At 42.7% G+C, this 22,633-nt stretch overlaps 1 protein-coding gene across 36 annotated transcripts in view; it reads right to left on the reverse strand.

Annotated features, from left to right (window-relative positions):
- Positions 1 to 648: 648 nt before the first annotated feature.
- RIMS2 (regulating synaptic membrane exocytosis 2) overlaps positions 649 to 22,633 on the reverse strand; it is a 337,394-nt gene continuing 315,409 nt past the window's right edge. For 35 of the 36 annotated variants that reach the window (XM_077932773.1, XM_077932781.1, XM_077932774.1 and 32 more), the window contains 5 exons: positions 7,265 to 7,406; positions 5,514 to 5,626; positions 5,293 to 5,394; positions 3,429 to 3,568; positions 649 to 2,282 (listed from right to left, as the gene is read on the reverse strand). In XM_077932773.1, the coding sequence (XP_077788899.1) occupies positions 2,064 to 2,282; positions 3,429 to 3,568; positions 5,293 to 5,394; positions 5,514 to 5,626; positions 7,265 to 7,406 (716 nt within the window). In that variant the 3' untranslated portion in view covers positions 649 to 2,063. Of the gene's footprint in view, positions 2,283 to 3,428; positions 3,569 to 5,292; positions 5,395 to 5,513; positions 5,627 to 7,264; positions 7,407 to 16,186; positions 16,542 to 22,633 lie in introns of those variants that run through there. The other variant, XM_028736324.2, reaches the window with a different exon arrangement.

Raw genomic sequence — 22,633 nt, forward strand, 5'->3', positions numbered from 1 at the left:
TACAAAATCAGAGTACTTGTGTGCATGGCCTTAATTTAAACAGTGTATATTCAAATATTATTGCAACACTTAGACATTAAACAATAGGTATGTATTAAAGGCATCTAAAGACACAGAGAAAAGGATGATAGACTTGAACATTAACAAGTTACATTCCCTTTCATCAGGAAATAATAAGAGATCAGGACTTAGAATACCCCCACCTTTCCACCCCTCCTTCCAGTGGTACTAAATTATCTGATACACAGGAGACAGATGTGTATGTTTCTTCAGATACCTGTGGTATCTGCATTTAGGCTCTTGGTGATGGTGTCAAAAAATTAGTAAATTGCATGTACTTTATTTAAGGCGTTTAAAAATCAGCAGGTGAAATCCTGCCATCACTTAGGGCACGTAAATACCACTACTTGAAAGACAGATGCGGGATTGCAGTTTGAATTGTGACTTTTAATGTCAGGCTGATATTCACTGATTTGCCATCACATAGTTTATAAAAACTGAACAGAACAGCTTATTTGCTATTTATTGTGACCCTAAATGGGTAATAATTTGTTTGGCTCAGTGCAAATTATAAGATGCTGATATTTAGCAAGACTAACATCTTGTATTTCTTTAAGACCATCCAGAAATGATAGTTCAACCTTTGAATGAATGATGCTGGTGCTGAAAACAAATTTATTGAAGACATTTTACAAATGGCCACATGATTCCAGTATTTTGCTGTAGAATTTAATTTGAAGGTGACAAAAAAAGAAAATAAGTTTCCATGCACTGTACAATAAACTGCAAAAAGTTCAATTTTTTTTATCAAATACATGCTGAATTATTGTAATGTACTCCCCAAGCCATGTTGCAAAATTCTTTTCAACATGCTTGAAAAAAGTTCTTAAACAATATTCTGTTCCTCTCAAAGATTTCAGAAATGCAGAATCATCTGCAACCCTGAACCAAATATGGGGCATGAGAGTAGTTAAGTCAAAAAGTAGCGTTTTCAGAGTATAATGATCATCCTGGGAGGTAGGAAGGGAATGAGAGAGCAAAAGGAGAGAGGTGTAGACAAGAAGGGGAAAAGAAGTATACAATTTGCACATATCGTTGAACTTTACAAGGCTTGTACCTTTTACATTTAAATAAATTTAATATATTACACTTATTTCTTGTCACATAAACGTAATTTTAAATATTTGCTAGAAATTATTTGTTTTTCATTTATGTCTGCCAAAACACAGACCATGATTGGTTTAAAGAATGATAAACTTGGTGTGTCTTACCACCCTGTTGCATTCTCTCCCTTTTAAAACCATGCACTAGTGAAATTTATTTTTAAAAATAATATAAATTGTTGAAAATGGCTGATTTATTCTTTTCTTTTTTTTTGCAAGTTGCAGCCCCAAGAAAATAATTTAAGTGTTCAGCATAATCTGTGTCCATGCAAAAAAGTTTCTTTAATTTCATACAGTACAGTATAGCCACAGAATTTTATTTTTCAGAGTCCACGCACTGGAGTTGACTCCAGCAGTAGCTGGAGTTATGAAGCCTGCCACTATAAGACTTCAACCTTTCTGATAAGGCAAGGTTCCTCTGCTGCAAATAACTGCTATGACAGCTGGCGTTCCTTTAATGGCTCTTTTCTTCCCTCCTTCCGACTGCGGCATAGCTTCTTTGGGTAGCTCCATATTTCTGTGGCATAACCAGGCTTGGGTGGGGACGAGGAGAAGGGGCAGATAAAGAAAAGGGAGCAAGAAAATAGATGTGGCATTGAAAGGGATTCTTGTTGCATGAGACAGCTTGATTCTTTGAGTTTAATCCATGGCTTCAGATTGGACTAAAACTTGAGTGTCACTGAACTCCAAACCATTCAGTTCTTTCCAGCTCCACTCCTTCACCTGAGGACTTCCTTTAGAGCACAATGTGTGCAACTTCCTCTGAGAACACAGGATCGCTTTTGTAGCCCTAGAAACAGGCTCCGAAGACACAACATTAAGCATGCAGTGTTACCAGGGTTTGCGACCTGTTAATTTTTTTTTGTAACGCTGGTTGCTATGACAACAGTTTCACAGCTGCTATGAACGAGCATAAGAAGGTCCTGTTGAACTTTCAAGAGACGACTGGGAAGCCCTTCTCGTAAGAGGGGCTAAAGTTGGATCTACTAGGGATGAAGGGGGGAAAAGTTTGAACCAGCCAATCACCATATTGGACAATTCCAGTTCGTCTAAAAGTATCTGTGCCACTCCCATAAAGGATTTGTGATCCATGCGTCCATAGTCTCCCCACACGATAATCTGTTGAGTTAAAAAAAGAAGACATGGGTTTTAGGAGCAGGGCAAAATGAAGTAGAATCATCACGTCAATTAACAAGATGATCTAGAATCAACAAATGGGAAGTTTCAGAATCTTCCCATTTCCTAAGGTGAGCAATCAGACAAATGGTGTCCTTGCTCAACGAGACCAATAAGGATCAAGAATCTCAAAACTTGGGCTGGGCTCCCAATCACTGTGCATGGATCCAAGTGCTGTTACACATATTCTGGGACTCTTCCCTTGTTAATCTTCCAACTGAGGTCCCTCAAACTCCAGATAACCCTGACTTTTGGAATCCAGCTTGTGGCAAGAATAGCCTCAAATGCCCCATTTTTATTCTACTTCATGTACAAACAAGGATTTACACACACACAGACCCTTTGGAGCTGAGCCTGACAGAATTTCAACCCCTCTCTTCTCTGTTTAAAGCAGCTTGATGTGAACATGTATTTGGAAGTAAATCCTACAAAATCCAGCATGTGTTCAGTTTATGAGTTATCTGCTACCATGCTTGTGCACAGTGTTATTAATCTGTTCTGAGATCAAACTTAAATTTTGCCATAATTTCTGATATGCTTCAAATCTGCTTTCCACCAAAGTTCACAGAATACTAAGGCACTAATACTAAAACAAGCAGGAATTGAGGAGCTGCTTGGCCACATATTAATGGCAGGACCTTCCTTTTGTTATAGAGGGGAGCAGAATGAATCCCTAAGAATTGCCGGCATATCATTTTCAGTGATATTCATTTCTTGGATTTATCTCTCAGTTTGTCTCAGCAGAAAGTGCACAGAATATAAAGCCATCTCATTCAAATTATACGGAATATCAAACACTGGATGCATCTTCTCGATAGAAATAAATAAAACACTAAGAATGATAGCACATGCGATTCATTAACTGGCTATTTGCTCTTAAAGATTTGTTGTGTTAGTAAGATGGGATACGATTCAAAATTAGTGTTGCAGGAAAATACTAATCTGCAGATATTTAGTTTAGAATAATAGAGAGTTTAAGAGGCAGCTATCTGAGAAAGCAGCATAAGGGAGCAGTCAGACTTAGGCATTTCAGTTAATGATGCTAGAATGGAAGGGTTTTAGATATGCATGGCTAAGGGTGCAAATTACCTGTAAAACTTTCCCTTGGGGACTTTCTTCAAATGACAACAGCTGCTGGTAAAGAGGTTCCAGCGTTTTTCTTGCCACCTTTGTTTTCTTTTTGGCTATACAGACTCCATTTTCTAATAGATACACCTTTACATATGGTGCTTTGGGGAGAAAAATATAAAGATCTGTTAGTCACCAGTTTTTGCACATTAGCTCTGCAGTTTTAGCACCTTATGCAAAATCCTGACATTTAACTGATAAATACTTTAATTAAACACACGCTCATACATTTCATTTATGAGCATTTATTCCCAAGGCATTCTGGATAGCCAACCTGCTTCAGTTCTCTTCCTCCCTTGGCACTATGAAGCAAATCAGGTATGTTTATTTATTTATTATATTTTGCAGTCTTTATTGAAGAGTTTTCTATACACTATATAGTAAACAGCCTCAAGAATTATTCATTTAACTGAGAAAATAGTAATACAACTGTAATAATAAAACATAACACAGTCAATTATTATTGTTTACAGCTTCATCCTGGCATGACTGACAATTCAGATTTTCAAGAATGAATGACACTATTGCTTCATGGCAGAATAAAGGAAAGAGGGCAAGTTTGTTGTGATTTTCAGTATTAAGAAAGGCAGTTACAGTCGTACCTTGGAAGTCGAACGGAATCCGTTCCGGAAGTCCGTTCAACTTCCAAAACGTTCGGAAACCTAAGCGTGGCTTCTGATTGGCTGCAGGAAGATCCTGCAGCCAATCAGAAGCTGCAGAAGCCCTGTTGGATGTTTGGGTTCCAAAGAAGGTTCACAAACCTCACTTCCGGTTTGCGGCGTTTGGGAGCCAAAATGTCTGAGTATCAAGGCGTTTGGGATCCAAGGTACGACTGCGATGAAATTCTAGATGCCTGGGAACATATACTGGCTGGTAGTGGTACTCCAAGGTTTCAGGTAGGAATGACTCTCAGCCCTACTTTGAGATGTGTGGGATTGAACCTGGGACCTTCTGCATGCAAAGCAGATGCTCTATCACTGATCTACAGCCCTTTCCCTATAGGGGAACGTAAGAACTTTAACAGCAGCCTTGCTGAATCAGGCCAAAGGTCTACTCCAGCATCCTGTTCTCAGACAGGACAACCAGAAGGAAAGCCTGCAAGTGGAACATCAGGGGAATAGCACTAACCCAACATTTGTCACACTCTATAGAATAGACTTATGCCCATTGATTTCGGTGGGTCTACTTTGTATATGCCTAAGGGGTTATCAGTCTAAGAGTATTTTTATGTGGAGTTATTTAGACCCTGTCTACTACCTGAGGTTCTTGAGGTAGTCTACAATGTATTTAAAACGCAATAAAGTAGTTATGAGTTACTGGGGGGTGGGGGGAGCAGCAGCGGCAAACATGTATTTGTTTCCTCTCAGTCCTCAAATGTTTCAGCATCACTCTGCAGCTGAAACAGCTGAAACAGCTACAAGGCTAAGTTCCTCACACTGGGCAGCTGCTGTTCCATCTACCACCAAATCGAGAGAGCAAGGGTGTGAGAAATCTTCCTCCAGTCCTCAGATGTCGCTCTGCTGTGGAATCTTCGAACCTCAGCTGGTCTCATAGGAAATCATCCTGGTCCACGATAGTAAGAAGTGCCATACGTTTGCCCATTGATTACATGGGTCGAAGCTACATAGTTAAAACACTTCTACATTTAATATATGAAATTGATATATCAGAGAAGTTGGAAGGTTCAATTAGTCTACTTTTTTAAAATAGTTGTATAGAGGTGGCCTATGAGACAAGCCTTTGACTATTGTGGCTAATAGTTTCTGAACCAGAATGTTCATGTGCTGCCATGTGCTTGGGGTTCAAGTGTACTTCTCTCACTCACCTGGCAGTGTCTTTGAACCTGGTTTTACAACAAGGCCTCGGGCTCGTATTATTTCCACCTCCAACTGTCCCTTTTTGTCCATCATTCCAACCTGGATATCGCCTAAGTAGGAAAAGAAAAACCCATGTATTGCAAATTAAGGTTACACAGAAGTAAGGTAATTCATGGGAAACCATCTTTTCCCACCAACTGCAGCCATATAAACAAAATTAATTTCTTACCCATTGCCGGTGTTGCCAGTGTTTGGCGACCAACCAGCTGTGCAGGGCCAAGTCCATCCAGAAAGTCACTGAACTGGCTGTCCGCAGCCAATCGCACACCAGGAAAAATCAAACTAATGGGAAAACAACCAATTTTTTTTTAAATAACAAGTTTCTAAATAATCAAAACAAAGCTATGCATACTGTATTACGGATCTGGCCTACAACAGGGTATCCACTTACGTATATGCATCAACAAACAGTAGTAAGTTTAGGCACTGGTGACATCAAGATTGGATTACTGCAATGCACTTTATGAAGAGTTTCCCTCGTCTGTAGTTATTGCAGAATGCTGCGGCTCAGTTACTGACGGGAGTGAGGCCCTGTCAGCATTTAACCTCTACTCAGAGATCTGCACTGGTTGCCTATTTGCTACTGGGCCAAGATCAAAGTGTCACTATTAGTATATAAAGCTCTTAAGCTTGGGACTAGTTTACTCACAGGATCACCTTGCCCCATTTATGCCCACTTGACTGCTTCAAGCTGTGGAACTGGCACTGTTACAGGTGTGACACAATACCCGTCCCATAATTTTAAGAAACTGATAATTTAGCAAGCAGCACCCACACTTTGGAACTCCCTGCCTGCTAACGGCAGGCATTTGCCTTCACTGTATTTTCAGCACCTGTGAAAATGTTGTATTTGGGCCGGCCCTATACAGACTTGTGGAAGTTAAAAAGATTTATATCATTTTAGCTGCTGTTGATTTTAATCATCTTTTGAATATTTTAAATACCAATTTTTTACTTTTTAAAAAATCAATAAGTTTAACGTTTTATTCTATATTCATTTAAATCTTTGAAAACCACTTAGAGGTATACAGATTTTCAGCCAGGGGCAACCCGGATCCCAGGCTGTAACTACCAATAATAATTAATTCTCTAATCCAAATGCAGTTTTGTTTATGGCAGAAAAATTACCTTTTATACCTCTTAGGCATCCATTCTTTGACTAGCCTGTCTGACGTAAAGCCAAATGTTTCTAGCTTTGGTTGACATGATTCTGGAAGTTTGAGTGTACGGCTTAATCAAGTGCTATACAAATTTTGTTACATAACTAAACCAGCCATTATGGGCATACGTATAATATGAACTACTGCATCTGTGATGTCCAAACTCAGCAAATATCACCACTTATTCCTAAAACATGAAAAACCCTCAAGGTACTCCCACAGAATCCAAATAATTCTTGCCTCCAATTTACTTATTTTGTTCTTCATATGAACTAGAAGTAGGGAACCTGTGGTTCTCCATATATTGCGATACCACAGCTCCCAGCATCCCTGACCACTGCTCTTGCTGGTCAGGGCCAACAGAGTTCAACAACATCTGGAGGCCCAGAGGCTCCCTCCCCTTGATACAAACAAAACCACAGGCTTATATTAACGATGTCCTTCCTTTACGTGCATTCCCCTATAAGAGAGGAGGGCACACTACAAGCAATGGCCATTTTACACTTGTTCAATGCGCATGTGATCATGCACATCGCCGCAACCTGGAAATGACCTGAAAAGGGTGTGTGTGTGTGGGTGTGTGTGTGTAATGGGGAGGGTTTACACATTCTCCGCTGACATGGGGGGGGGGCAGGAATGCAACCCCTGCATAAATTGGGGATTGCCCAGCATGACAAACAATCTGCAGTAGAAAAAGGAATCAGTGATGCTTGGTTTCTTTCCAAAGATCGGAACTTTATAACAAACGTCTCGGACTTACTTCCCCTCTGAGCTGTAACTGTTCATGCTGCCGTCTGTGGATTCCCGGCTGGCTTGACGTGTCATCCAGTTTCTCATCTCCACAGCCAACCCAGTTTCTGTGCTTCTTTGGACTGTGCTCTTTAACTTTTTGCCACCTGCTTCTAAAGAAATATAATGAAATGCTTAGTGGTATCGCATCTCTACAAGAAACAGAATACCTGGAAGAGAACGACATAATCCCTATTGTGTCAGCATCTTTTTTTTTGGGAAATCATATTTTTAAAAATTATAGTTGCACCCTTGTGCAACCGAATTACATCACAAATGCTTAAAATATAGTGGTTCTATAACTTAAATGCTTTTTATGGGAACAATGAGAGGGAACATGAAAGGCTGATCTTGAAACATATCAAACTCCTACAGTTAACCAGATGTATACTGTATGCATGAAAATAACTTCACTTAGCGACCATTTCCCTCCAAAAATTGCACCGAAACAGCATTGTCAAAACCAAAAATTATCATGGCAGCCATTATAATAACCATTGTATTTTACTTCTATTTAACCAATGCACAGCTCAGTTTTGTACATGTATACTAAGAAGACAGACCCATTGAGCTCAAATCTTAACTAACCATTTGAAGCTAACCCTCCCAAAAAAATTGAAGTAGGATGTGTATGTAAACATGTCAGTCGTTACTTGAATTCATTTGTATTTGTATGCTTTCTTCTCCATGTCTTCTAAAATCAGCATGACCAAAGCTCAAAAGACTTTACAGTCAATTTGTTACATTATTATTGTCTTAGTATGGTGAAGAATGTTTTAAATATATTCCATATAGCAGGTATGGGGAAGCTTTTTCTGTTGAGCACTGAATACCCTTGGGGTAATCTGTTGAGGGCTAAAGCTGGCAGTGGGTGGAACAGTAACTGTGTCTGCTTGGTTTCAGCCTATTATGTTCATATGCTTTAAATTCAGCGCAACCTCTGTCAACCTGGTGACCTCCAGATGTTCTGGACTACAACTCCCATGAGCATCAGCCACACAGCTGCACCTGCACCTGGAAGACACCTGCACCTGGTTGGCAGAGGCTACCTTACAATGTTATTGACTCAGTAATAATAATAATAATAAATCCTAAAATAACAGAAAAATGCCAGTGGGCTTTACTGTAGGGACAATAAATGACATTCAAACCATGATATTGAGCTTTCTTGCCTCGTGTCCCCTTCTGCCACTATGAGGAACAGAGAATGATATGAAATGTGCCATGACTGTAGCTGGAGATCAATTGATGAAGAAATAGGACCCCCTTTTGTGTGAGTGGAAATGCCTTCTACTCATGCAAGTAGCCATTTGGAGTCAACCAACAACAACTTCAAGAACTTGGCACACCTGATCTGCAAGCAACTTGGTATACAAGATCTGCCTGATGAGGTCTACAAAAGTGCTAAGTTTCAAACCAGTTATGTGCTCATGTTTCTCTTCCACTGCAATTTATCCTTCCAATGACCCTTATGAGGCCCATAAGATCCAAAGCAGAAATCCAAAGTAGGTTTCTACTATGCTGTCTTAGACATAGGAACCAACTCTTAGGGACTGAGGTCCCTTCGGCACCCCAAATAAAATATTTGAGTGGGCCAGCCCCCAGTTGATGGGCATTGCCATTCAAATAGTGTGCATGCACCGTGTCATGTGATTGATTGTATGGGACAGGGCTTATGTGTTGTTCAAGTTGGCAGCCCTGGTCTTAGACATGGCCATACAACCTGTTGAAGAGAGATTCCAGCAGCTACAACAATATAATTCCCTATTTGGCTTTCTACTTCCTATTCCTGAAGATGCATATAAGGCCTGCAAGAATTTGGAAAAACCACTGCTGCATAATGGAAACAAAGATATTGACGCTGAACATCTGTGCTGTGAACTTACAGCAATAGCTCAAAGACTTCCAAAGTCTATGCCACCACAAGGAGTATTTCTCTTCATACTACAAGCAAAAACTCCTGGATAATGTGCCTGATGTTTCTGTTGCTCTAAGGATCCTCCTCACACTTCCAGTATTAGTGGAAAGTGGTGTGAGATAGCTTACATATACAGGTGGTGACCATTTTGTGCAGGGGTTTCATGCCTGGCTCCCGTGTGCAGTGCACATAAGTCTGCTCTGCCCTCTTCTGGATCCAAAAGGACCGCACGTTGGCGGTCGCACATCAACTGGACGTGCGCAAAATGGTCGCCACTGCCTGTACTCAACAATGTTGCAAAAGAGATTAGTTGGCTTGGCAACTATATGAATTGAACATGCCCAAGCATCAGCACTGGACCTGACGGAATTGGTGACAAAACCTGCAAATGAAAAGGCAGGCAACGTGAGATTTTAATGCACCTGATATCGAAACTTTTAAGAGACTTACATTTTTTACATAACAACGCACAAAAATGATTTGTGTGCTAAATGATTTTCTTTGTATTTGAGAAAGATATCAGAGACTGTTGTATTACTTATTATTGCAATTAAATTAGCGGTTTCAAGTTTTGTGCTTTTCAATTTTTTTCTACAAGACTTCTTTTTAAAATCAAAATTAGCAATTGGGGGGCGGGGAAGGATGCAAGTAGCTGGCCTTGACCTGGATGCAAAAGAGCCTAGGACTGGCACTGGGGACAGGGAACTGATGGCCTCCAGATGTTGTTGGACTGCAAGTCGCATCATCTCTGATCATTTGCCATGCTGGCTGAGGGTGATGGTTCCTCGCCCCTGCCTAGAGCATATGTGCTCTGGGGGTTGGAGCATCTCAGAACATTGCTGTATGTATGTCTGCACAAAGGCCACAGAAAAGTATAAATATTTCAGCTGACCTGTAATCATAGCAGAAAAAACCCCTGCTAGCCTCATGCAGGTCAGTTGTGAGAGTCAACTCTTAATGCGACACTTGCAGCAGGAACAGATCAAGGCTGCACATCTGTACACACATACTTCAGAGAAAGTCCCACTAAGCAAAATTAGGCTTACTTCTATGCTATTCTTCCAGGGCAGGGGTCTGCAACCTTTAAGACAAAAAGAGCCACTTGGACCCGTTTCCGAAGAAAAAAAACCTGGGAGCCGCAAAACCATTGTGACATTTAAAACAAATATAACACTGCATATATTGTTTCTTACCTTAATGTCCGATCTGACAGTGGGCGGGAAGGTGACGTCGGGACGGTGCGTGACTAACGCACGCACCGCCCCCATGCGATGTCACAGCCAGTACAGCGCCCGCCACAGTGGGGAGTGTTGGGGCGCACAATGCGCCTCCTCCCCTCGCTAGTATCCGCCCTGGAGCCGCGGCAAAGGTGTAAAAGAGCCACATGCGGCTCCGGAGCCGCGGGTTGCAGACCCCTGTTCCAGGGGATCAATGGGAAGCTCTAGACAACCTTGTTCTAATTTGGAACCAAAGCTACATACATAAAGAGGTCTCATATGGAATAGTATTCACCACAAACAACTGCTTTAGATTTGATATGCAAAATTATTTAAGGTCATCTTCACATGATTTAATCATTATTATAATACAAGCTGTCATGCTTTGGAGTAAACATGCAAGTACATTTAATTTATATTCATTCCAAGGGAAGGTTAGGGATGCAGATGTTGTCAAGCATTATCACACATCCCCCCCCAAAAAAATACCCCACCCAGGAGTTAATTAACAACGGCTGGTAAATATTAAGCAACTCTAAATAAATAACTACTGCTGTATCATTATTCTCCTGTTTTATGCTGCTTGTGCATTAATTTCAGTAGCAATTCTGTAGTCCCATGGGCAGAAAACATTTCCATAAAGTGTGAATGCTGAATATCACAGGGCTCCATTGTTTTTTTTAAAAAACTGGGTTCTGAAAGTTACGTAGCTTTTTTGTTTTTGTTTTGAAGGGCACTATGTATTAGCTACAAATACTGATTGTGACACCCGCTGGTGCTCTCATGGATGCAAGAAACTACCACACAAAGTGGCCCTAATCCAGAGGTAGCCACTGTAGAATCAAGTGTCATGGGTGACCAGGTGGGCATCTACTACTAGCACCTGGAGTTTCGAATTCCTAAATGGATTGAGACATAGATAGAAAATGGGTAGGATTTCAATAGCTGTATGTGCTTGTGAATAGCCATCTGTATGCAGATATGTCTCACTGAACCGCATCTTCATATCTGGATTGGTGTAGCTACCCTTCCAACCTTACTGTAAGGGTGGAAAACTTACAGAAATTTATTAAAACAAGAGGGAGGAGAGTATAAATTAAAAGAATTTAAGGAATTATCAGGGAAATTAACAACATGGATACAATATCATCATTTGAATGAAGCATTTAAGAAAAACGAGGGTTTGGGAGAAACAACCGGAGAGAGACCTGTTGGAATGTGATGTGAAAATGCTGTCTAAAATGTATAAAATATTATTGGAATGGGAGACAAAGGATGAGCAAGTAAAATCCTCAATGATACATTGGGCAATAGATATCGGTCATAAAATAGACATGGAAACAAGGGAACAATTGTGGAATATGGATATAAAATTTACAGCATCTTATGGTCTAAGAGAAAATTATATCGAACACCGAGTAAACTGGCAAAAATGTCTAAATCTAAATCAAATAAGTGTTGGAAATGTAAAGAGAAAGAAGGTTCTTTTTATCATATGTGGTGGTCTTGTAGTAAGGTTAAAGCTTACTGGGAAATGATATATAATGAATTGAAAAGGATGTTTAAAATAACGTTTGTAAAAAACAAAACAAAACCCAGAAGCTTTTCTTTTGGGAATTATAGGGACAGAACTACCCAAACTGTACAGAAGCTTATTCATGTATGCTACTACAGAGGCAAGAATGTTACTCGCCCCAAAATGGAAATAAGCAGAAGTCCCAGCAAAGGAAAAATGGATACAAAAACTTACGGAATACGCAGAAATGGCTAAACTTACCGGAAGAATAAGAAATCAAGATACAGTAACAAACTTTTAAATAAAAGAATGGAAATGGTTTATTGAATATTTGCAGATAAATTGTAAACAGATAAGAACATTGGCAGGATTATGGTAATAACCTGCAGTTTCATAGGAGTATATATTGAAAGTAGATGAATAAATGAGCAAATTAAGTTAATGCGGATATGCAGAAGATATTAAAAATAAATGTAAGGAACAGCAGAAAGAGGGGGAAGGAAGTAAAGTTTTGAAATGTTAAAATGATTGTGAAATTAGTGAAATGTATAAACCTGAAAAGTGTGTGTGTGTGTGTGTGTGGATTGATTGGTGCAGCTAGGCACAGCCTATACATATGGAAGCTATGCATAGTACCATCCCATGCAGCTTTACAATCTGTTTATATGTTCAAACCCCCTACTGTGTAGGCAAACATTGACAAATGTGTGAGACATTTTAAAAACAATGTACTAAATATACTAAAATAGTTTGGTAGCCTTTGTTAAAATTTAATATGATAAATTTTGGCCTCAGAGGAGATGGCTGTATGGAACACAGATTGTACACAGCTGACCCCATTTTAAGGCCTATTTTTACAGATGGCTCTTGAGAAATGCCAGGATGTTCTCACCTGCTGTCCAAACTTAGCTTCTATTTCTCACACATCAACTATGTGCTAAAGGACTTAAGATTTTAAATCCTTGTTTAAAAACCCGGCATGTCTCTACTGTATTATTTTGGCTGAAAATAAAGTATCCATATAGGGCATGTGTGTGTGTGTGTGTGTGTGTGTGTGTGTGTGTGTGTGTGTGTTAGATAAAGATCTTCTTGGCACTTCAGTCCATCAGCATTTGAAGTCCATTTCAGTAAATGAGAGAAAAGGGTAAAAACATCCAGATATAGTAACGTGCACGAAAGTACTGAACTATATACAGGCAGATTATGGAGCAGCAAGCACTAAAACTCACTTAGATACTTGCAATTTGAATCAGCAATTCGAAAAGTAACACAAAGTTGGCCTGAAAGGTGCTGAGAAAGCACCTTGTGACGGGGGGGGGGGAGGGGGGTTTGAGCAGTTGCAAGAGGTAACATCTGTTGGGAAATGGGCAAATGAATGAGAGGGATAATCCTTTTTAGTTTTTGCTCTGATGCAAAAAACTGTAAAGAAAAGATAAAAGAAGGAAAATCAGGAAAAAAGAATTTCAAAAGCAATTATCACAGTTGAAGTAGTCGTTCTGTCTATGGCATATGTAACTCAGGATAGATCTACATATTGTGAAAAATAAAATGGTTCTGTACCACTACAGAATTCAGGTTTCGTGTCTCCATTGTCTTCCAGATAAAAAAATATCTCTGCCATGTTGGAGAGAAAAGTCCTCATTTAGACACACACATACACCATGTTTGAATGTGATGCTCTTGTGGGACTTCATTTTTAATATGGGAGAGGCATTTAAAATGTGATCAAATTTGCATTCATGTGAAGATCAGTATGGGCACACAACACAGGCCATATTGTTGCTGGAAGAGGTGGTTCTACATATTCAAGCTTATGAAAGCATACCTGCATCATCTTTTGGCAGAAATACCATTTATTAATATTCTGACCCATGTATTTTGGTAAGGCTGCAAAAGCAGCTTCAGATTTTGAAGACATCATTTGCCTTACAGTATAACCACATTTGGACTACTGTGTCCTTCACCCCTGTCCAAACCAAACAGCAGAACAGAACAGAACTATTGTCCTTGATTGTACAATAGAGCAGTGAAAACAGAGGATGACACTGGTTCTAGAACTGCAGGACAAAATATGGCTCATGGATACATTAGAAGAAATGGCCTTGACCTTTCATGAGAAATTTCTGCATGATGCTAAGCAAGCCAATCAATTCAAAGAGGTCACACAGTCAAATCCATAAAACACCAACTGCCAATGAAAGAAAATGTTATCCACAGATTATACCAGTCCAGATGACCAACCTAGACAAATGCATCCACAAAGTATCAGTGGAAAATTCTGCTTTTGAACAAATACTGGGCCACCAATAGCAAGCACAGCTACCCTCCTACACTTTCTTACCTAAGAGTAAGGATCCAATGGGATTTACTTCTGGATTAACATGCATAGGATTGTGCTGTAAAAGGTTTAGTTTTGCAAATGACGCCAGTGCAACAACTCTGGAAGGAGCTGGCCTCCTACTTGATTTATTATCAGATAGTAGATTAAACTGTGGGGGCATATATTCAATGCCAGCAGTGCTGCATATGCAACACACCAGAAACAAGACTTGCTGAAACTCCTTATTCCATACAACTTTTAAAAGGTTCAGGAACTCCACCCACATTTTCACTGTACAAACCCTGGACACAGGTCAGAGTTGGTGCTGGAGCTGGAACTGGATCTAATGAGTGTTGTAGTCTAAAACATTTAGAGGGCACTAGGTGATGAAGGCTGCTACAGAACTTCAAGAAGCGCAAGTACATGTATACAATATTTTATTTTAGTTTATCTGTATGCTTAGTGCAGAGCAGATATTCACAGTGCACTCAGTGAGAAGTATCTCGGAACACCTTCTTTTCCCATGAAGGTGGGATCTGTCCAATAGAAATGACAGCCACTATTTGATAATACTGTCAGCCACATGAAAATTTCAAGGTGATTAAAACTCAAGCAAGCAATTAATCACTGGTCTTAAGTACACCTATTTCTAAAGATAGTTATGGTATGCTATGCTATTCTATACTATTTGATGGAAGCCGAAGATTAACGTGGCTAAAGTTTAATAAATGAAAACCCTGCAATTCATTAGTAAGGCTCTGTTTACAAGGTTTACAAAGTTTGTTACCCTGAACCAGGAGCCCTGAAATCATTTCCACCTCTGATTTGTGAGCATGTCTGAAGGGTGAATCAGGGACTGAAGTGAGCTGAACAAATCCACAACCTCTCAGGGCTCCTGGATGGGTTCTTTTTCATACCCAGATAAGCAAACAGGCAAACCACTGCAAAATTATCTCCAGAGTTGTGTGATAAATATACAGAGCCTGGTGAATGAAGCAATACATATATTTAGAATGGTGCTGGCTATGTAGCTGGCGTAGTGGCTATGGCTGCAATCCTACCCAGGAATAAGTCCCATAGAACTTAATGGTGTTTAACTTCTTGAGTAGATGTGGACAGGATTGCACTGTGAAGAACCTGAGATGGGAAGTTAACTAATTCAACTCTCATCTTAACCAGAAACTCAACAGGAAGCAAGCATTCTCCCCACTTAGGATTCCTAGCAACTGGCATTCAATGGCATTCTGCCTCCTGACAGTGGAGGTAGGAACCATGGAATTGCTTCTTTGTGTAAAAACAAGACTTCTATCTCAGTGTATGAACCAGGAGAAAATATTCAACTACAGTATTGTAAGCGCAAATTAAATTGTCACATTAATGACTACCAAATCACATCATTTCAGAGTCACACTTTCAGCGACAACCAAAGGGCTTCATTTAAAACCAGTTCTACCAATGGATTTCCAAAACACACCTAAGTTATCTTACAATGAAATTAATTGAACTTTAACGTGGCAAACTTTGGTAAGGAGTGTTGTGCAATGTGTCCAAAACCCCAAGTCCTTCGAAAACCAAACTTCGGCGCATTTAGTTGGGAAAACGGTAAAAGGGATCTCTTTCGCATACAGGAATTGACACCCTGAATTATTATGGCACCTTTGCCAAGTTAAATACGCAGCAGCACAAACGCATTCAAGAGTCTCCGTTTAATGGCAAGGGCACAATCTTACTGCCGCGCTTAGGACAAGGGCAATTGGAGCATCCACGCGGGTACCGTCAAACTCAGACTTTGCGTGGCTTGTTGGCGAGCCATTTTCTCGGTTTCTGGGCGCTGCTGCAGAGACCGTCCCGCGCCAAGCAGCCCACCGGTTGCTGCAGCGGGCGCCCCCCCCCCCCGCCTGCTTTTCGCGCGCGCGCCTCACCTCCGCCGCCTTTCTTCACCTCCTCTTCCTCTTCCTCCTCCTCCAGGGAGTTCATGCAGGGGAAGTAAACGGCCAGCGCCTCGAAGGAGGCGGAGAGGCTGCTCCGGCTCGGCGAGCGCAGCATGCTGCGCCCCGGCGCGCCCGCGCTCTGCCTCCCCATCCCGCCGCCGCCGGCCTCGGCCCTGCTGCTCTTGGCGCGGGACGCGCGACGAGGCGTCTCGGCGGCCGCCGCCGCCGCAGCAGGTGCTCCTCGGGGGCTCTGCGGGGCGGCACGCGAGCCAAGGCCGCTGGGGCTCCGCAAGGGCAAGCGGACCAGCGACCGCCTTTCCCGCCTTCCCTCGGCGGCAGCCGAGGGGACTCCGGTTTGTGGAGAGCGGGCGGGGGCGGAGGGCGCAGCCTCCGTGGGCGGCGAGGCCAATCAGCGGCCAGCCCGCCGCCCTCTCCCTCGAATGGCTGCCCTGGCAGCCGCCGCTCAGGGCTGCCATCCCACCAGGCCTGGCAGGACTGCAAACATTAGAAAGGGGGAGGGGGGTGCCAAAAGCAGCGACACGTGCAATTCGCATGCTTCGTCCCCAGATGACTGTAATAAATATTGAGTCCCCCCGCCCCCGGGATCGCAGCGGGTCTGAACAAGGGAGAACGATCACAGGCGGACAAAAACGAATCACGCAGCACAAGAAGGGAGGCAAACTTCTTGTTTCTCTTGCATGCTCCGCTTGCTATTCGGTTAAATCAGGGGGTACCATTTGGGGCTGGCCATGGTGCCCAAGCCAAAAACAATCTGCCAGGCCTACGCCACCCCCACTTCAACGGCTGCTCAGGGCTGGTAAGGAGTGTGATGGGTTTGGGATGCTAAGAACTTTCAACTTTCGTGAGCTCCTTAAAGTAGAAGAGCTAGTGGGAAACACGCTGGATTGGGTATCACTGCAAGGACGCCCCTCTCCCCCACGTGCACCAGTGTCTTTAAGCAGCAGTGCCGAACACCTCCATTGACCTTTCCTGAGGGACAGTAGCTACTTGGGTGCTGCTGCTCAAAGGTGCTGAATGGAAGGAGGTTCAGGCAGTGCTGTCGAAACTTCCCCTGCCTGTCCTTTAAGGCTCCTAAGCATGGAAGGTTAGTAGGGTGGATGAGTGGGTGGGTGTGCGTGCGTGTTATTGCTTAGCCTCCTATGATCTGCATATCCAGGTGTTCATCATACAGGTGCCAAACAAACCCAGCCTCTGTGCCAATTTTAGAGATGTGGAGGTGGCGCAGCATGCTCCACCTCATCCAACTTGGATGATCTCCCTCCAACTATGCAAGCTACGTACCTGCTCCTTAAAAGCGAGTCTAGGTCTAGGGCACCACCCCATAACAGTGCCTCTGTCTTATCTGGATTGAGCCTCAGTTTGTTGGCTCTCATCCAGTCTACTACTGAGGCAAGACACTGGTCTAGCACATCCACTGCCATGCCTGGAGATGCAAAGGAGAAATAGAGCTGTGTGTCATCAGCATACTGCTGACAACACACTCCAAAACTCCAGATCACTCAGCAGCTTCATACAGAGTTTAAACAACATGGGGGATAGAACTGAGCCTTGAAGGACCCCACACTGAAGGCCCCATGGTGCCAAAAACTCCCCCCAAACATCACCCGCTGAAGACAGCAATCCTAGTAGGACTGGAACCACTACAAAGCAGTGCCGCCCACCTCCAACTCAGATAGCCTCTCCAAGAGTGGTCAATGTTGTTGAAAGCCGCCAAGAGGTCAAGGAGGATTAACAGGGACACAAAACACTCCCCAAGCACCACCCACTGGAGATGACCATTCAAGTAGGACCGGAACCACTGCAAAGCCCACCCCCAACTGTCAAGGAAGATACAATGGTTAGTGCTATTCAAAGACACTGAGAGGTCAAGGAAGATTAACAGGGACACATTGCCTCTGCCTCTTTCCCTCCAGAGGTCATCATATAAGGCGACCAGGGCAGTTTCTGTGCCAAAGCCAGGCCAAAACCCCAGCTGAAATGGCTCTAGAAAATCAGTCTCCTCCAAGAGCGCCTAGATCTGGTCAGTGACCAACCGCTCAAGAACCTTGCTCCCAAAAGTGAGTTTGGCAACTGGCTGGTAATTGTGTAAGTTGGTAGACAATATAAAAGTACAAACAAATGGAACAATCCTGACCTATAAAATGCATACTGGGCTTATTCAAAGAACACTTGGTACCAACTAAATATACACCCTTTTCCCACCTCTTTCATTTGTTGTGAGAACAAAAGGTGCTAACATTTTTGTAAATGAAAACATTCATTTTTTTGGTAAATGAACTTTGTCTATTTTTACTTTTTTATCATCTCTTTTGGCTTTAAACAAAATCCAACATTCGTTAGCATTCTCAACCTCTTTGTTCAGACTAAAAATCTCTGCAAAGTACATTGACTAATGTAAGTAGGTTATCTGACTAAAACTTCTGCATTACACAGTATTAAGTGCAAACAAGGTTGTCTCATCACCTTTAGTTACTAGTTTCATTTTTTTATGTGGCATTCTTGAATTACAATACTCAATGTGCCCTACTTATGGGTGACATTCTATTCTCTCCCCCCCCCCCCCCCCGTCACGAGCATGGATGATTTGGGTACTTTATGCATCAAACAGTTTTCTGTACCTTTAAAGCATTTTCTTTCCCTCCAACAATTCTGGGCATTGCTGAGGGTTGCTGAGAATGACTCTGTGTGAGCCTCTGGATTAGGGCCAATGGCTCATCTAGTCCAGCATTCTGTTCTCACTGTGGCCTACCAAATGCTTGTGGAAAGCAGGCAGGCAGGCAGGACATGAGTGCCATGGCACTTTGCTAACCTGTGATTCTCAGCAATGGGTATTCAGAGACATAATGCCTCTGACATGAAAAAATACTGCCTAAATTAAAAAATAGCTGACCACCTAGACTGATTGGTGAAGGTCAGGACAATCACCTATTTCCTGCACACAAAGCGATACCCTAATTAAAAGTGAGGGCAGAAAGTTTGCCAAAGCAGCTCAGCAGGCTGAAAGCACTCAGATTGATCCATCCACACTGTAAAAACTGTAAGAACAGTAAACGGGGGGGGGGGGGGGAATCAGAAGCCATCTGAATAATACTAGAATTGAAGGCACATTATTGTGTCATGTGGCTTGTAAGTGAGTGAGACATCACAATACTGGGGAAATGTCTAGCATAAACGGAGCCAAGTCGCCGGCTTATGCCAAGTTTGTCAGATAATGGATCACCAGTTACCATAAGAGTTGACCATAAAGTTCCAGCCAACACATTTGGATGGAGAACAATAATCTCATCTAGGCAGATGCAAAAGTAAATATCAGAATGCATAACCCAAACACTCGTGTCTGTTGCTTATTCCCTTCAAGCTGTTTCAAGAATCAAAATAGGAGCCCCTGAGAAAGTTCACTCAAGTCCTACATTTCAAAGGGTTCCACTAGGGTGCGTCAGGAGTTGATCACCCATATACAGGAATGTACTTTAGTGGCTCAATTACTATCTTATTCAAGATGATTTGGGTGGAAGATTTTTCTGCACTTAGCTAGTGCTTACATATACATATACTGATAGTTTTTCCAATAATTGATCCTACCAATGTATTGGTTTTGAACACCATGGGTACTCTAGAAGAGTTATTTGCTCTTCACCAAACACTCTCAGCTGCAGAGATTAGCATTAAATAACTGTCAGGCTTAGTTTTTTCTTTTTTTTAAAGGACCTTTTCTAAAGAACTCTTATCTTAAAATTAACTGAGCCTGGAGTTTATGACTTTCAAGCTATTTGCGTGGTCTGGCTCCATTCCGGGAAAGAGCCTACAGTGCAAGTTATGAGACTCACTGGCAGTCATTGGGGTGGATGACTAGGAAGAGACAGGTACAAGCAAGGGAATATGCAAGGGAAAGGCTTAGTTCCTGGAACGCAGCCAGCCAATGGTTGTACATGATGAAGAGTTTGGATTTGATATCCCGCTTTATCACTACCCGAAGGAGTCTCAAAGTGGCTAACGTTCTCCTTTCCCTTCCTCCCCCACAACAAACACTCTGTGAGGTGAGTGGGGCTGAGAGACTTCAAAGAAGTGTGACTAGCCCAAGGTCACCCAGCAGCTGCAAGCGGAGGAGCGGAGACGCGAACCCGGTTCACCAGATTACAAGCCTACTACTCTTAACCACTACACCACACTGGCTCTTATGATTTACTGAACCAACCTACACACAGAAAGCCAGCATTATGCTGGTTCAAATTAAACTGGAACAAGAGACACCAGATTCAGAGCTAATTGGCTCCTTACCTCTCTCGCCCTGACCTAGCCACTGTGATCCATGCGACGGTCACCTCCAGACTGGATTATTGTAACTCGCTCCACGTGGGGTTGCCCTTGAGACTGACCCAGAAACTCCAGCGGGTGCAGAATGCTGCAGCGAGACTCCTTACGAGGTCTTCGCTGTGAGATCACATTCACCCAGTGCTATACCAGCTGCACTGGCTGCCGGTGGAGTACAGGATCAGGTTTAAGGTGCTGGTTTTAACCTTTAAAGCCCTATACGGCCTAGGACCCTCGTACCTACGGGACCGCCTCTCCTGGTATGCCCCACAGAGAAACTTACGGTCTTCAAATAAAAACATCTTGAAGGTCCCAGGCCACAGAGAAGTTAGGCTGGCCTCAACTAGAGCCAGGGTTTTTTCGGCTGTGGCTCCGATCTGGTGGAACACTCTGTCACAAGAGACCAGGGCCCTGCAGGACTTGACATCTTTCCGCAGGGCCTGCAAGACAGAGCTGTTCCACCAGGCCTTTGGTCAGGGCACAGCCTGACTCCCTCCCTCGGCAATCTTCGCGGAGCTCTGGCCCAATAGTTGCCAGTGGCTTGAATTAATTAATTTTTATAATGAATGATTTTAGAATGTTATTTATGCTGTACTGTTGTACTGTTTTATTGTTGTTAGCCGCCCTGAGCCCGGCTTCGGCTGGGGAGGGCGGGATATAAATAAAATTTATTATTATTATTATTATTATTAATTCAGGAGACCCAGAGAGGGGGAAATGCCAGCTGATTGGAAATAAGCAACCAAATTGCAGAGAGCCAGTGCCCACCTGTTGGCACGCAGGGAAGAGTTCCCTGGCACCTTTAGCGGATGTGTATGAACTGCAAGGTCACACTGAGATCAAAGAAAGTGGTGTGCAGGCGAATGCTCCCTCCCAAAAAACCCAGAAGCGTTCCTGCTAGCTGTAATAGGACAAGAACTCACAAACAAAACAAAAAATATTTCCCTATGCAACAGCAGTGGCAAGGATAACATATGCGAAAATTTGGAAAGAAAGGGCAATGCCGACAAGATCAGCAGCTGTTCAAACTAATAGAATTTATAGAATTAGTCAATATGATGGCTACGATAAGGAATACGGACAAGAAAATAATATGAAGTGAGTGGGAATTACTAGAAATGTATTTTTTAAAAGAGGAGAATAATGTTAAACATACAAGTGGGGATAGGTTTATGAACAGTAGAAAAGGGAGAAAGGATGTGTACAGAAAAAGGGGGGGATACAAACTGAGGCGATGCAGCAAAATTAAATGATTGGACATGACTAGAGATGTTGTAATAGATACTACTGTATTAGATGTTTAAAAGAGATGATAAGAAAAACTAAAATACCACAGAGAAAGAAATGACTGTATGTAATGGAAAAATGCAAAGAAAAAGAAAATGGTGTGCAGTCAACAGCCTAGGAATGTAAACAAATGGGACAGAGAGCCCACAATGTCCCCTAGCAATACTCCAGCAGCCAATCAGTACACACAGCATATCACATGTGCTAGGCATGCCCACGCCACCAATCACACAGCCACACTCAACAACAGCACAGTATGGCTACACACTGAGGTCCTTCCTCATGACTCCTTATCACAACCAAGTACACCACTCGGCGCGCACCACTATCAAACACGTCTGAAATCTCATTTGCTACCTTCTTCACACCAGGGGCGGGGAGGTATGCACTCCCCCAAGAGGATGTCACAGGTGTTGCTGGCGTATAACATGCTACAGAATGTGGTGGTGGCGTGACAGCTGCCCTTGGACACCAAGTCAAGTGAGCAGGGGCTCCAGGCCGCGAGGAGATGGTCAGCTACCTCCTCACCATAGCTAGGAGCCACACAGGACAGCTGCCCACAGCTACATAGCCAGGGGGATATTTGGGCCATGAAGCATCCTCCTTCTGTACCATGGAGCCATTAGATGCCCTCTAGCCATCCCCCAGCTAGATGGCAGCTCATCCTCCCTCCCTATTTGTGGGTCCGTCTCCCTTCCCCTTGCCCCAGGCCCTGTGATGTGCAGTAGTGTTGGGCTGCTGCTTGGTTCCCCAGCTGGCGGATGGTTGGAGTGTGAGGTGTTGCTGTTTTCTTTCACTGCATGTCTCCTCCCTTGCCCC

This window comes from Podarcis muralis, chromosome 8, assembly GCF_964188315.1.
Source record: "Podarcis muralis chromosome 8, rPodMur119.hap1.1, whole genome shotgun sequence".
NCBI classification, from domain to species: Eukaryota; Metazoa; Chordata; class Lepidosauria; order Squamata; family Lacertidae; genus Podarcis; species Podarcis muralis.